The sequence below is a fragment of the Thunnus maccoyii genome, chromosome 10 (assembly GCF_910596095.1).
Source record: "Thunnus maccoyii chromosome 10, fThuMac1.1, whole genome shotgun sequence".
In the NCBI taxonomy this organism is placed as follows: Eukaryota; Metazoa; Chordata; class Actinopteri; order Scombriformes; family Scombridae; genus Thunnus; species Thunnus maccoyii.
This window is the reverse complement of record NC_056542.1, coordinates 2572195-2589167: the sequence shown is the minus strand read 5'-3', so window position 1 is coordinate 2589167 and position 16973 is coordinate 2572195. Positions and strand designations below refer to the sequence as shown.

General features: G+C 39.8%; 1 protein-coding gene across 2 annotated transcripts; it reads right to left on the bottom strand.

The window, feature by feature from the left end:
• Positions 1-279: 279 nt before the first annotated feature.
• Positions 280-16973, bottom strand: kcnv1 (potassium voltage-gated channel modifier subfamily V member 1). 2 transcript variants are annotated; one of them, XM_042424516.1, is made up of 4 exons: positions 16737-16973; positions 9958-10292; positions 7093-7754; positions 280-929 (listed from the first exon to the last, which is right to left on the bottom strand). In XM_042424516.1, the coding sequence occupies exons 2-4, from the start codon at positions 10263-10265 to the stop codon at positions 403-405; spliced, it is 1497 nt and encodes a 498-aa protein (XP_042280450.1). In that variant the 5' UTR covers positions 10266-10292; positions 16737-16973; the 3' UTR covers positions 280-402. The 2 variants fall into 2 exon arrangements, with proteins under 2 accessions (XP_042280450.1, XP_042280451.1); XM_042424517.1 differs by lacking the exon at positions 16737-16973 and having other exon boundaries at positions 9958-10383.

Genomic DNA, 16973 nt, shown 5'->3' with positions numbered 1-16973 from the left:
TGGTCATCTTATTAGAGTCAATACGGTAATCATTCAGTCTATAAAACACCTGAAAACAGCTTCAAATGTGATGTTTTGTCCGACAAAAAACTAAAGATATTCAGTTTATAATGATATAAAACAAATTATCACATTTGAGAAGCTGAAACCAGAATGTTTGTGAAGAGTTTTGCTTGATCAATTAATTAATTATCAAAATACTAATTGATCAATCGACTAATTGTTGCAGCTTTGTTCAGAGGGTCATTGTTCTGACACATTTCTTAAGATAAGACCTTTTGACTTGTCAAAATTTGAATTATTTCAGATAAGAAATGTCAACTTTCAGGCGCTTTAACCACACAGTTCCTCCTGAGGGGTCAAAGGTCAGGACAGTCTTGTCTCTGTTTGCCCTGAACTGTTCTACATCCACAGCTCCTCTCCTCCGCTGCTCCGTGTGCTCGCCCTCTCGCGTCCCTGCAGCCTCAACATCTCCAACATGCTCCTGGCGTAGGCGTCCCTCAGGTTCACGCCTCCCGCCGCGCCTCCCTCAGCCGCCTCCACCACCAAGCCTCGAGCCAACCTCTTCAGCATCTCGCCGTGCCGGATCGCCGCCTCCTTCATCTTCAGGGTGAAGTAGCAGGCGGAGAAGCGTTCGTTGATGATGGCGATGGGGAGCGCCAGGATCAGGATGCCGGACAGGATGCAGAGGAAGGCCAGAACCTTCCCCACCGCCGTGTCAGGCCGGATGTCGCCGTAGCCGACGGTGGTCATGGAGGTGGTCGCCCACCACCAAGAGGCCGGCACGCTGGTGAAGGTGGAGCCGGGAAAGTCGTGCTCCAGAGCGAACACCACGGTGGCGAAGATGGAGATGCCGACGCTGAGGAAGAGGAGCAGGAGGCCGACTTCCTGGTAGCACTGAGCGATGGTCATACCCAGAGACTTGAGGCCTGAACAGACACAAGGACAGACGAATGTTTTCATCACTTAACGAACTGACTCATCAACTCAGGACAAACTTTACATTTATATTTTGTTTGGTATCATCAGGATTGATTATATATCAGATATTCTGGCTCTGATCAACACTGCAGCCTTTAGGGGGCACCAGCAGTACTTCATATTATATTATTATCACATAAGAACCCATTTCTCCTTAAAGGAAAATTACGGGGAATATAAAACATTTCTGAGTTTTATTTTGAAATTCTACCTTCTGTAATGTAACATATATGTCATAACTTAATAAATTGATAAACATATCAATTTGTTGAAGAAATGTGGTCAGAACAGGTTAAATGTAATACAGGACGTCTTATTAAAGCATCAGAATTGTTAAATGGGTTGAAACCTTCCTTTAGTAACAAAAAAAAGGTAGCTCTTCTTTTTTTAATGAGCTAGTTCTGTCACATTTGCTGACCAGACACACCACCATTTTGGAAGTGATGTCACACATTTTCACATGACTGCAGCAGGATGTTCAGTAGATGTCACTTTAGGGACATCATGAGTTCAAATCAAGGATAAAAGCTGTATAAGGAATTTTCCAGCACATTGAAAGGGTTGGTGACATCTGTGTCAGCATGGGTTCTTATGGGTTAAATCATATTATTAAAACGATTATATTAGATCACAATAGATTAGAAGATTATTATTAAATGAGATCAGGGAAGCGAACATGTTGACTGGATCCAAACCGCATATTTATTCTTTCTAATTTAATAAGAAGTGCAGCTGCTCTTACAGAGTACACATGTTGCATTCAGTCTGCATACAACTGGGACACACTGCACTACTTTGTTATAACAAATGAGTGAATGAATGAAATTTTTATTATTGTGTCATGCATACAACTGTACGCCCGCATGGGCTTACAAGACACCATGAATTCCAACGAGCCAGAACCAGAGTACAACGTATATATTGTAAAAAGAAAATCTTTCATCTTCAGATCCAGAGTTCATCATTAAATAGTTCAGACATTATGATTTACAGTTGGGAGCTTACCATATATTACTGAAAAGTCTAAGTGAACACTAATTAAACAATCTATCTCACCTTCTTTTCCAGGCTTTTGAGATAAAGTTAGCAAACTTAAATACATCAAAATTAAACAGGCATTCCAGTTTTTGCTCATCTGAACACCAGAATATTTCAGGGTTTAGTCGAACAATTTCACGAAACAGTAACTCTCTTAAGTCATCATAGTTTGTACAGTACAATAGAAAATGGGACTCACTTTCCACTTCACCCAAATCACAATTCTAACACAATCTATTTTCCTCTGGAATATTTTTGAATCGATCGACCTCAACGGCCAGAGGAAGAAAACCAGCTCTCAACTGTGCAACCAAAGATCTTTGGCCTCTAGATAAACAAGATGTTACGTCTGTTTGATATGCATATATGTTCTTAATTTTGGCTTTAACAGAACATTTTAAAACCATTTTTCTTCAAATTTCAATAGAATAGAGTTAACATTACAGCACAGGTTGTTCCTATAGATATACAGCATATCCACCTCCTCTAACTGGAGAACTACATAATTTACTCCATATAAATACTTTCTTATTTATTCTGTCCTCTGACATTTTGATTAGACGGTTCCACAATCAACAGACCCTGCTGTACCCAGCCCACGTCTCCCTGAACTGCTGGGATCGGAGCAAATCTATGAACCCCCAAAAAACATCGTATAGCTCTATTCTGTATAGTTTTAGATTCTTTGAAACCCCTGCAGCATAATTCAATATGGGGGAGCCACATGCATCATAGAGTTTGATATATGTACAATAACCAAGATCATTACATACTTTCATCATTCAACATTGTGCCTTTAACGCTTCCACTGGTCTGTGGTCTCTCGGCGGTGCAGAGGATTGTGGGTAAGAGTAGCAGAAACACTCGCTGGCTTTCACACTGCAAACTGTGACTGGATGCAGTAGAACATCCTGGTATTTTTATCATGATGCATTTGATATAATATGTATTGCAACATACTAAATCTTTTTCTGGCACTAAATAGTGTGATAATATAGATACTGGACTTCTTCTTCTCACTATTTCAAACACATTCATATTGATTTTATAATCGGTTTTATGATCTCTCGATGTATTTTATCATTTTATTATTATATTTTATTCATTATTAGCCTTTTATTGTCTGTTTAATTTGTTTTGAGTGCTTTATAAATAAAGGTATTATTATTATCATTATTATTAGTTTTATTATAAATGATGATGAAGATTATAAGTGTGAAGTGCTTTAAATAGAGCAAACAATGTGTTTAAATGCAGCCTAAAGAGAAATAGATTTGGATCAATAATCAATAGTGTAAATAATGAGTTTATCACATGTTTATTCAGATATTAATTTTGGGTTCATTCACACTGCTGTAGGAGAAAAACTTAATTTCAAAATGAGTTTTTTTTGTTGTCTGAAATGTTTGAGTAACTCAAACCGTATAATTAGTTATTAAATTAAAGTCTTTCATTGATTCATAACTTCAAATTATTGCTGAACAACAACAGCAAAGTGTTTTCTTTCCCAGCAGCAGGTCTTTGTGTACAGTTTCATAATGAAACTTGTTATTTCTCTCCGGTCGTGTGTGTGTGTGAGCGACGGCGACGGATCGTCGTCTCTTCATTTCTCTACGGTCTGAACAGCCGAGCGAGTCTAGAGGTCTGACGCTGCTCAGCGAGGAAGAAATATAACGAGGAAATTTATAAATATACCCACATGTGAGCTGCTCGCAGGGGCGACATTCACACCCCAGAATGACTTGTCATGTCTCTGTTCTCCTCTGAGAGAAGAAGAAATGAGCTTTGCTGCAGAGTTTAAGGAGGATTTGAAATGAGCTCATAAAAGGTTTCCTGCTGCTTTTTTACATTTATAAAGATTTAAAACACTGAATCAAAGCAAATTAACTTCTGCAGTTTGTTTTCACTCAATTTTCACAACAGAGTCAACAGAAAAAATGGATTTTTTTCTGCTTCTTAGTTGAATTTCCTGATCATGATGAAGATTTTCATGCATTTGATCAATAAAAACCATCTGTTTGTTCCTGAGAGCAGTAACGGTCTCAAACAAGATGATCAATGATCAATGATTGGTGTCCACAGTTGCTCTTTACTGACTAGAAGCTCTGGGCATGATGGGAAACCTGACTCAGGGTTTGATCACTGCTGATCAACAAAATTACAACTGAAGTACATTCTTAATTCTTATATTTTGTGCACACGATATCCTAAAATACATGTTTTAATCCTGCATTTTTCAGGGAAAAACAATCGAAAAACAAAAATCTTGAATCAAGACATTGAGATGTATTTACGTTCTGGCTCCTGCTGCTGCAGACACATCTGACCAATGAGAGGACAGAACGTTCTCACCTGACTTTTAGTGATGATTTTCTCTTGGATTTTCTGTGTGGAACGAAAAAACTGAACTAACAAGTTAACAAACTAACCACCGACTCATTCATTTATTCAGAGCAGAACAAGACACACTATATGCTTGAAAACATCCCTGTATGTTTAGCACATGATGTCCTTAAAATATGGTGTTTAAATTCTGCGTTTGGACCCCAAGCTTGAAAAAAAACAAGATTTTATTTATGGCCGTTTTAACAGTGTGGAGACGCTATGAAGGACTCTTGAACAGGAGGAATGATTACAGTAACGAGAGACAGACAGATATCTGATATTTCTCTTTTCAGTTTTTGGACTTTTTCTCTAATCTTTGATTTTTGCTGAAATATTGGATCATTTGAACATTTATTGAAATGAAAGCATGTGAGAAGTTTAGAGGGAAAAATCACTATTTGGTGGAGCTGTTAACAACTCATAGACATGTGAAATGTGACCCCGACTACACACTGCTTTTTGTAAGACGTCAAAAGACAAAAAGGTTGGAAACCACTGGTTTCATCTTTAACAATGTGTTGTATTTTAAAAGCTTGTTATATTATCCATTGTGTCAAATCTTCATCTGAAAAGTAACTAAAGCTGTTAAATAAATGTAGTGGAGTAGAAGTATAAAGTAGCATCACATGGAAATACTCAAGTAAAGTACAAGTACCTCAAAATTATACCTAAGTACAGCACTGGAGTAAATGTTTGAGGGAAATTCTGTTAATCGAAGGATGATGCAGAAATAATGTGGTTTTCAAAATCTGATAAATCTGACGTCATGTTTGCATGAATATTTATAATAAATGTGTATTTTTGAGGGAGTTTGGCTGCTACAAGTTTGTTTTTCATCATTTTAACATCTGTAAATGTTTTACATTTTGTTCCAGTTATAATTTGTCCAAATTAAAAAGGAGGTGAAAGATTAAAGAAACACAGCACGTTAATTACCGAGCTTTACTGTAAACAGTTACAACACTTATATTTGTTTTTCATTTCACTCTATGTTTTTTTCCTACTTCAATATTTGCCTTTCTTTCCCTTTTCCTCTTTCTTTCGCTCTCCATCACCCCCCCCCCCCCCCCCCCATGTTCTCTTTTATTATTCATGAGTTGAGTCCAGGGATCATCATCCTTCCCAAAATCACCCACATCAAAGCCCTCACACAGTCCCAGTCTGACAAATACGCTCACGCACATATAATCACACACACACACACACATCCTCCGTCTCCTGAAGGAATTTGCCAAAATATGAATCGAATTTTTTTTTCTTCTCGTCTTTGTCGTCCTCAGAAAACCTCCCGGCTGTAATCTCACAGCAGCGGCTTCCCACCGCGGAAAATTACAATTTCCTTTTTCTCTCTCACATCATGTACGTGAAATCCTCTGACAGGCTGAGAACACATGACCGACTCCTTCAGCTGTTTGGAGTTTTTATTACAACTTTTTGTCATCTATCTTGAAAATACTCCTATCGTCTTCTTCGTTGGTCTTATTTCTCTAAAATGCTCGAAGAACCTCAGTTATCAGCAGACTGAGTTTGCTCGATAGATGTAAGATCTACTGATGAGGAACATGTGATGTGATCAACAGCTCCAGAACAGCCACTAAATGGACCTTGTGGCAAAAATTTTTGTCAGTTGCTGTTTCTGCTGTTTGACAAACAGCACAAAGTTTAGATTTATACTTCACTTCTACAAGAGAAAAGACTTTGAGGATGAAACGGTGACACTTTAGGGGACATATTCTGCACATTTCCAGCCTATATATTTATATTCTGAGGCTCTACTGGAATAACTTTGCATGATTTCCAGTTAAAAACTCCTTATTTATCTTCTACTGGTCCTTTATGCAGCCCCTCAGTTCAGCCTCTGTCTGAAACAGGCCGTTTTAGCTCCTGTCTCTTTAAGCCCCGCCCTCCTGATGAGCCCACTCTGTTCTGATTGGTCAGCTTTCAGGAAGCTTCCTCCGACTCTGGAGGCTACGTAAACAAACTATAGTAGCAGGATTTCATTCTTTATTTCTCCTTCTTTACTCCAAATGTCAACTTCTCAAATCCATCCGTACATGTTGGAGCTGAATCAGATCCGAGTGGACGACGTGAACAACATCAGCAACAAAGATCACAGAACGAGCTGCAAACACGATAAGCAGGTGTCATCTTGTCGGAAAAGGTGAGAAAAACACGCAAATAACCTGGGCTTTGTCTTACAGGGAGCATTTTTACACACGTTCACCTCAAGTTTAAACAAGGAACATGGAAAAATATTCTAGAATAAAATATGAACCTAGAAATTTGCATTTAAGCCTAAAAGCATCTAAGATTATTTAAAATGCTAACAGTATGGTATAAATAAAAACTCAAAATAAATGTCCTTCAGTTTATATTGTGCTTTAGTGCATATTGCCAAACAGAAGTAATCGAAGTACCACAAAGTATTTGCTGCAAGTATTCTGGGGTCTTTTAGGGTCTCAGGCTCCTGTTGCACACATTGCCTTGTTCATAATCAATAGAAATGATGAACAAAACTATAAAAATAAGCCCCAAATTCTATGAAACCATAGTTTTCCTTCAAGGAGACATATTGGCAGCAACAGGATCAGAAGAAACTCATGATTTTATCTCCCAATAATCAACACTAACTGATGCAGACTTGAACAGAGATGCCTTTCAACATATACAGCATCATCAGCTGTTTACCTGTCGAGTGTCGTCCCAGCTTCAGCATGCGGAGGGACCTGAGGAGTCGGAGGACCTGCACCACGCGGCCCATGTTCTCCAGCTCGGTGGTTCCTCCGTGGAGGTTCTCCACCGTCAGCGTCACGTAGAACGGCAGGATGGCCAACAGGTCGATCACGTTGGGAATGCTCCGACTGAACCGACACTTATCCCTCACGCAGAGAAACCGAAGGACCAGCTCGCCGGTGAACCACACCACGCACACGTACTCCAGGGCGTCAAACAGCAGCGGGGCACCGAGACCGCTCACTTCAAAGTCCTCCCCTAAGTCCAGCGAGATGAGCACCATGTTGATAACCGACACCACGACGAAGAAGATTGAGAGCGAGCCAAAAGTGCGAGCGGCGCGTGATGATTCGGGTTTCTCCAGAAGGTCCCACAGACGTCGACGGAAAGCCGGGCAAGCGGCGCCAACAAAGTCCTCATCACTGTCTTCGGCCTCGAACTCTCGCTGTACGTCGAGAGTTTCCTTCTGCTCCTTGTGGCGGTAGTAACGCTCGCGGCAGCAGGGGCTGATACGAACCTCGTCGATGCCCCAGTACTCGATCTCCTGCAAGAAGGAGATCTCACACAGCTCCTCCCTGACGTGCAGGTGACCCGTCCGGTAGAAGTTCATCACATACCTGCAGCAGAAATACAGACAGAGAGGGAGCATCCTGTCAGCAGAGAAGAAGTAGGAGTTTATGGAAAAACTGCATCGTTATCAAAAAGTGACACAAAACAGTCAAAGATCGCAGTTTACAAGAAGAAACTCTGCTGTATCTCTCTGTTCTTTTGTTTCATTGATTACAATAAGAACTCATTGTTTTCATTATCAGGTTTTCAGTTTGTGAAACAAGAACACATTTAAAGGTGGAACAACAAGAAGTAGCTTCAAAAAAAAAGCTACAGACGAGTCAGGAAAGACTTGAGGAACCGCTTCGACATTGAAGATGAGAGTCATGTGATTGACAGAGGTAACCGAGCTAGCACTAATGCTAACTAGCTTCTCTTGGTGGTGATTAACTTCTTTGCAGAAATTACGACGAATCCAAGTTGTAGGCAGAAATATACAAGCTACCATCACCGTGTAGCACCTCAGTGCTGTAGAAACGGTTGAAAATATCAAATATCATAAAAATAAAGGTTATCATCTAAATGTAGTCCAGCTTTTCTGTTCTGCTCCGCTCCATGAAATCAGTTTTACTTTCATATATCTACATTAAATCATCAAGACGGAGCGATCTGCCTACACAGGGCCAATGGCGGCCAAAACTCCACTTCTCTGCTTTTACAGTATCACATGTTTCACATTTGGCATTTTAGCATGCAAGTATATAATATATAATATATATATATATATAATGTCAGGTGGAGATTTTGGTTTTAATCCAGAGATTCTTCATTTAAAATATACGAAAACAAAGACAGAGAAAGTGAGAGAATCACAACAGGATTTCTTCTCAGCTGATCTCACAGTTTACAGTTTATTTTTGAGGTGAGAGCTGAGTGGAATCACACTTTAAAGGGCATCAGAGCAAAACAGTGAACGTCATCAGTTAACGAGAGCTGACAGCAGACCTGTGAAGACGACCTCCGGTTTTAACATCAGGTGTTGCTTCTCATTCATGCAAATGTTTGACTCGAGGCAGAAACACACCAGAGGAGTCACAGTTCAGACGTGTCTTGTTGTTTTCAGAGATGCAACGTGCAGCTGTTCTTTACTGGAGTATTTCCATGTGATGCTACTTTATACCTCCACTCCACTACATTTATTTAACAGCTTTAGTTGCTTTTCAGATGAAGATTTGACACAATGGATAATATAACAAGCTTTTAAAATACAAGGTTTCCAACCTTTTTGGCTTTTGGCGTCTTACAAAAAGCAGTGTGTAGTCGGGGTCACATTTCACATGTCTATGAGTTGTTAACAGCTCCACCAAATAGTGATTTTTCCCTCTAAACTTCTCACATGCTTTCATTTCAATAACTAACTGTCTGAAAGTGTGCTCAGTGTTCACGTCTTCGTCCTCTGTATGAGGCTTCTTACAGTGCGGCTGCTAAAAACACTTCAGACATGGTTGGACAACACTTCATATACAGTCGAGCTGGTTTTAAACATTCCCTGCAGGGTACAAAGGAGTGAGGTCTGCACACTGTTAAGCTCCCAATAAATATTTTTATTCTCTTTATTTATTGGGGGCTTAACAGTGTGCAGACCTCTCTCCTTTGTATGCTGCAATGTTTTTTTTTCTTTTGTCTTGCCTGAATACTTTGCCTGGATGCGTACACTCGCTCAAGCTTTCCCTGGCCATCAGCAGGAACTTCTGACTGTAGAAATGATTTTTTTTCCATTAAATTACATTAAAGATCCCCTCCAGGCATGTTTACAGACATACAAAAGAACTCTGAACAAAAATGTTTATTTACTTAGTTTACAATCCTTGAAATTACATCTCCTCCTTCTCCTGAATTCAGAATCTCTGAATATGTAAATATTTGTTCATTACAAAAGTTAAACTGCTGGACACAAGATGTCTCCTACTTCACTATTGTTTGTGCACTGGAGGTTTCAACGTTGTGTAAGTTGCATACTGGACCATGATTGGCTCCAAACTAGTTCTGATGTAACAAATCCTGCTCGTAGGTTCACGTGTTAAACTGAGATTTAAGGTGAAACTTTCCTCCTTCAGCAGATGAATGTGAAAACAAACTCTGCAGAGAGAAGAGAACAACATCCAACTGAAGGAACAAGAAGGAAAAACGTGTTTTTGACTTGAGGGGGGACTTTAAGTTATGTGTTATTTGCATGTTTTAAATAAGGGAGGAGAAAATGGTGCCACCTACTGGAAGGTCTGTGAGTTGCGGTCAAAGAAAAACTCGTTCTCCAGGAAGTCTGCATCATCGCAGAGCTCCAGTGCCGAGTCGCGGCTGCAGCAGGCCAGTTTTCCCAGCCGGGTCTCCGGGTGGGACGCCAGCAGCTCCTGGGACAGCAAGTAGCGACTTCCACCCACGTTGATGATGAAGAACTCGAGCGAGTCTTTGACGCAGGACGCCGTCGTCTCACAGAAGAAAACGCTGGAGTCCAGAGACACCGGAGAGTCGCTGAAGCTGTAGAGCTCCGCCCCCGCCACCGAGCTGGAGGAGAGGCTCATGGCGGGAGGTGGGAGGAGCTGGAGGAGCTGGAGGAGAGGTGACAGTAACAGACAGAGCACTTTAAGTTACTCTTTCACACTAATTAATTGATTTTTGGCCACTAGGAAGCAGGAGGATTCATTCTACAACACACAGCTCCACATTTTACAATCTTATAAAGTTGTTCTGGCCAACTGCTCACTCAGTTTCACATACAGTAAGTCCAGGAAACCTCAAAGGGGACATATCATGCTTTTTGTGGTTTTCTGTTATTTATATCCTGTTATGATGTTGGATGTTAAACATGGTCAAAGTTCCAAAACTTGAGGTCATCATATGTAGAAATGCTGCCTGCAAGACAAGAGTCAGGGATTCAAACTGCTCTCAACGCTTCATTTACAACATTTTTTTTCTACCTTGCTGATGACTTGATATCAGCACATCATGCCCATAAACAGCCGTCCGTTCTGTAGCCTTGGTTGCTAAGGTTGTTGCTCAGGTTTTCCCATGTGTTGTTCACACTGTTCACTCTCATATTTCAGGTAACAGTGTAATATTCATGACGTTGACACAAACTGTTCCTGGTGTACAAAGAAAGATGGTCTGTCGATGTTCAGTACAAACCTAAATTAAGAACATATTGTCTAATGAAAAACATTGCGGAGCCTCATGTGAAGCAGAATTTATCCAAAGTCAAAGATCTCTGTGTTCACAGTTATGTTCAGGTACCATCAGCTACAGAAACAGGCAGGTTTAATGTCCTCATGAAGAGAAAAGACTTTGTTTGCTGTGTGATTTAGGTGAAAATGAAGTCCATTTTATGTTTTATTACTCATTATGTGAATAATTACTTAATTATTGCTTTTTTTCTGGATGAATAACTGAAAGAAACTTGAGCTGTTTTGCAGTTTTTTTCAGGAAGGAAATCTCTGTTTATTTGTAAAGCCTGAGACAAAAGACAAGGTTCTTTGTTTGCAATGTAACGGAAGAAGTTTTGTTCTGCTGTTCAGCTATATTTTGGTGTCTTGTGAGTCCATGTGGGCTCTGGCACGCATATGTGCATGACACAATAACTAACTGACCATCTATCTAACTAGCTGTAGTGGTATTGTAATGTTGTGTTATTTGTTTTGGAACTTAAGTTTTTTTAATTTTTGAAAGACACAAAGAACACAGTCATTCAAGGACTACAATGTTCATGATCTGTACATGTGTGTGCATGTGGGTGTGGTAAATCCACAAAAAGAAGGTAAAGAGAAAAAATGAAATAAAATAAAGCTATGACCAAGTGAGACCAGCCTGTGTTGTTGTTGGGGATCTGCTGGACTTTTGAAGGAGCTTTCACCAGAATATCCTCACTTGACCTCAGTTATAACAAGAATGACTCAAAGGAGAATAAAAAGAAAGAAGAGAGAAGAAAGAAACAGAACAAAGCTGAGAGACACATCCATAAAATGAGCAGACATACAGTATAGTAGAAATGAAAGAGATTAAGCTTCTGGCAGTGTCCTACTTGTAGCAGAGCTCTGGCTGCTTCCACTTTTAAATATTTTAGTTGGCTTATCTAATTAATAGATCTAATGCTACTATTCCTGTGATCATTCATCAGAATCAGGAACAGGTTAGTAGCAGGTAGTTTTCACATATAAGGTTAATTTGCTTTGGTCTGATGATGTATAACAACAAACATAATGTGAGGACAGAGACAGGCAATTACCGCAAAACACAAGAAACATAAGTGACAAATAAACAATAGAAGATATTAATAAAAGTGTTATATGAATAAATTTGATATGTCTGTTTTAAAAAAAATAGAGCTGTGCAATTTTGTGCAGGAATGTGCAAAATATTGTGTGTATGTGCAAAAGTTTACAGTATGAAGTATATAGATAAGCGCAATACAGAATATGTGCAAGATGTGCGTTAATGTACATGTGGTGACAGTGGGGGTCTGGTTAACAGTCAGTGTCAGTGGGGGTCTGGTTAACAGTCAGTGTCAGTAGGGGTCTGGTTAACAGTCAGTGTCAGTGGGGGTCTGGATGGCAGTCAGTCTCAGTGAGGGTCTGGATGGCAGTCAGTCTCTGTGAGCGTCTGGATGACAGTCAGTGTCAGTGGGGGTCTGGTTAACAGTCAGTGGGGGTCCCGGTCCTTGGTGATGAGGCCAGCTGCAGTCGGGAAGAAACTGTTCTTTTGCTGTGCGGTCGGCCACAATCTTTCCTTCCCGCACCAAGGCCCTGGAGGCGTGCAGGTTCAGGAGGGATGGCAGGTTGCAGCCGATCACCTTCTCAGCACAGTGGATGATACGCTGCAGTCTGTCCTTGTCCTTGGCAGTTGCAGCAGTGTACCAGATGGTGATGGAGGAGGTGAGGATGGACTCAATGATGGTGGTGTAGAAGTGCACCATCATTGGCTTTGGTAGGTTGAACATCTTCAGCTGATGCAGGAAGTACATCCTCTGCTGAGCCTTCTTGGTGAGGCCGCTGGTGTTCTGCTCCTACTTGAGGTCCTGGCTGATGATGATTCCCAGGAAACAGAAGGATTCCAGGGAGTCACACAGGGTAATGGGGGCGGGTGGGGCTATGTTCCTTCTCCAAGTTGTTTTGGCTGCACCAGGACACCAGATGGTCCGTCTGCCAGGAGCTTGATGGACTGATGACTGGAGGTGCAGCTGTTTGTATACAGAGAGAAGAGTAGAGGAGAAAGAACGCAGCCTTGAGGGAAACCGGTGCTGGTGGTCCAGTAGTCAGAGACGTGTTTCCCCAGCTTCACGTGCTACTTCCTGTCAGACAGGAAGTCGGTGATCCACGGTGAGTGTGCCTTTGACCAAAATGTTCAGTAATTCAACAGATGGGATGAGAAAGTTGGGAACCAAATCTGAAGAAGTTGTTCCCTGATATACATGAGCTCTTCTCTGGTGACAGAAGTTCAGCTACTGTAGCAAAACACTGAGCTTACAAACAAGACAAGACACAACAAAGTACACCAACACTGACATCCTGCTAATTCTGAATATTATAATCTGAGTATTACAAGAGTATGTTTGAGCAGAGACAGAGATGGGATGATGCGCAGAAGAAAACAAGCCGCAGTGGAGACAAACATAAAGCTTTTTTTTGCTCCTCTGCAGTGACAACATGTAACTGAGATGACGTTGAAGTTGTTGTGAATGTTTGAGGGTCAGTGAGCTGCTGTCAGGAGCTCAGAGCTTCTCATCGCTGTGTGAAAGCGTCTGATTATTTGAATCATATGACAGATGCAGCAGCTCAAATCCTCCTGGGTTTACAGGGTGTGATTCTGATGTGTGAAGCTCATTTGCTTACAACATGCAGATGAGTCCTGGTTGGTGAACCAGAATACCTGAAAATACTCTGGGTTATGATGGATTTACATGCTGTAGCTTCTCCTCAGAAATGTAAATACATGTTGGGGCTACAGAGATACCACGAGGGAAAACAAGAAGTTATTGGTCAGCTTGTGTTTCTGATGCCGGTAGTTTGTTGAGAGTGAAGACAACATGAAACAGGTTGAAGAGAGACTCTGTTATCTCCTTGTCGGTAGCACAAATCCATCAAAACCACTTCTACGGCAAGTGACAGTGACACACAACATAAACACTGTGAGGAACATAATTTAATCACGAAAACGGCCCAATTCCATATGATACAGTGTGTGTTAGTGTTGATGTGGGTCAAATGCCTTCTGTAAGGACACGTCTACAACATCAAAACAAAACACTTTCCGAAACAGGCAATCTGACAGTCACATCCATTTTAAAGAGGACATATTCTGCACATTTCCAGGTCTAGCAGTGCTACTAGAGGTCAGAAACTCCACAGGGTACCTTTAATGGACAAAGAGCTTCACACACACAAACACTCACACACTAATGGCTGTAAGCTACCATGTGAGCCGATGGCTTTTGGGTTCAGTGTCTTTTGCTGAAGGACACAAGATGTCAACATATCAACATACAGACAGGAGAAGTATAAGATTGATCCGCCAACCCTGCAATTAGTAGATAAACTGCTCTACTCTCCGAGCCAGAATGTCAATAAAGGACTTAAATGGATTACTCTGAGCGCTAGGAGCAAAATTATATTAAAAGCCTTTATTTAGGCAGGCATATAGGTTAAAATGCAAAACGGTTTCAACCTCCCAGAATCTTCATCCCTGTTCTGTTTTCCTTTTTTATCTTTAGGAACACCTTTAAGGACACATATTCTGCACATTTCAGCTCTATATTTATATTCTGGGGCTCTACTGGAATATCTTTGCATGATTTCCAGTTAAAAACTCCTTATTTATCTTATACTGGTCCTTTATGCAGCCCCCCAGTTCAGCCTCTGACTGAAACAGGCCGTTTTAGCTCCTGTCTCTTTAAGGCCCCGCCTCCTGATGAGCCCACTCTGTTCTGATTGGTCAGCTTCAGGAAGCTTCCTCTGGCTCCGGAGGCTACGTAAACAAACTATAGTAGCAGGATTTCACTTCTTTTTCTCCTTTATTCCAATGTCAAATCCACCCATACATGTTGGAGCTGAATCAGATCCGAAATATAAGACTGGAGAGAACAGACGGACGTTTGTGAGCATGTGCGAACAACCTGACGTGCAGGGAGCATTTCTACATATGTTCATACCAAGTTTTGGAACTTTGACCATGTTTAACATCCGACATCATAACAGAATATACAGTAGATATAAGATAGAAATAACAGAAATGAACATCTGACCACTGACCTGAAGTTTTTACTGTGTGGCAGAAATATGTCAAGTTAAGTCCAGTTGAAACTCCTTTTTTGGCAAAGGACTGAGATGTCATACCTGCTTGACTCTACTGTCTCTCTTTCTCTATTAATGTGTCAGGATGTCATTTCAGACACATTTTACATGAAGTGAAACACCCTAAAAGTTCACGAAGTTCAAGAATTAAAAAACCTTTAAAATACTGGATTTTTCTGCTGAGAATGATTCAGTGAAATCTGATGAAATTAATCACAAATGACTCTATTTTATAAAATGACACACAATACTAAAGATTACACTGTATGAAATATGTTTTTACTCAAAGTGTATAAAAAAGTGGATGCACATTTGCAAAATCAGCACATTTCTTGTACTATTAAGTGCCTTTTAACGTGTTAATAACCAGCATCCATGTTGACTTTTAACATAAAAAATACACGTTGTTATAAACACACATGAAAAGCAACAAGGACCTAAAAATAGACAACAAATAAATAAATATTATATTTAGAACATTATGTTTGTGTAAAAGGTCACAGCTGGAGGAAATGTATGTGTGTGTATGAGTCATTAATTTATATCAATGTATGTGCAACCTTTTCTCCAGTTTTGTGACACATTCATGATGTCATTTAATCATTTGTGGCACCAAACATAAGCTTTGTGTTAGAATAACACAGTTACAGTTTATTGGATTTAAATACACAATATCATAATTATGTTTTTAAAGGGTATGAGACAAACAGACTCAGTCCTCTGCAAGATGTTTAATGTTTAGAAAAGATTTTCTTCAACTTTGGACGTAATTTCTCATAATCTGATCTCAACAATCATGTCTCAGTTTCACATCCAGTCAGATATTTTGTGTCATAGTTTTGTTTTAAGAGTTTTTCTTTTCTTTTCTTGTGAAATATTTCTCAGTTTATTGGAAACTTGGAGAGTTAGTGATTGAACGTTTGCCATCATTTTAGCTGTTTCTAATTCACTTTCTATTGTGCAACTTATGAGTAATGTTAAAGTTATTATTCCATTAACATATTAAAGTTTAAACTGGATAAAGTTGAATCTATTAATTGTTAGTAATTGTTAAGAAAAGATATCAATGATTCCAGCTTCTTAAATATTAATATTTTCTGGTTTCTTTTGTCCTTTTTGACAGTAAACTGAATATCTTTGGGTTGTGGACTGAAACGAGACATTTTCTGACAGATTAATCGATAATAAATATAATTGTTAGTAACAGCCCTAAACTGGAGGCACAGACTTAAACACCATCTTCAATTATTTGTGCACGTTTGGTTATTAATGGTAAAATGAATTGTTCCAATTCATGCAGTGTGGAGACTTCTTTTAACTCACTTACAGGCAGATCTAATCTGCAGAAAGTATAACTGAACCGTTGATTCGCAGTTTCCGGATCAGATTTACAGTCAAACATCTTGTTAGAGACGCGAGGCTGCACTCAGAGAAGTTGAAATAATGACCTCAGTATTTATAAAATCCTGTCTGGACACAATATAGTAAAACATTTAATTAAATATTATTTTAAAATGTGATAAATTATAAGAAAATGTATGAGGCAACGCACAAAGCGAAACTTTCCTGCTAACATCTTGCAAAACATGTTGATTGATGATTGTAATATGCAATGATTATAACAAATAAACATGTTTTAGCAAAATATAAACGCAGGTTATCGTTCAAAAACACAGAAACAGCTGACAGTTGGTGTAACAAGGTGATTCTTACCTGGTTTAACCGAAGAGAATCTCGAACATCTTCGTTCAATAAATCCACATTTTCACTAATTCTCGTACAAAATAAAGTCCAGTACAAATTAAATGTCTCCAGGAAATGATCACATGATGGCAAAGCAGGAGAAGAAAGTTACTTTGTCTCCTAATATACAGTAGAAAGTCTCGAGTTTCGTCTCAGAGAGGAGACATCTCAGCGGCTCCTGAAGCCTTTCTGCTCTCTGAGGTTCGC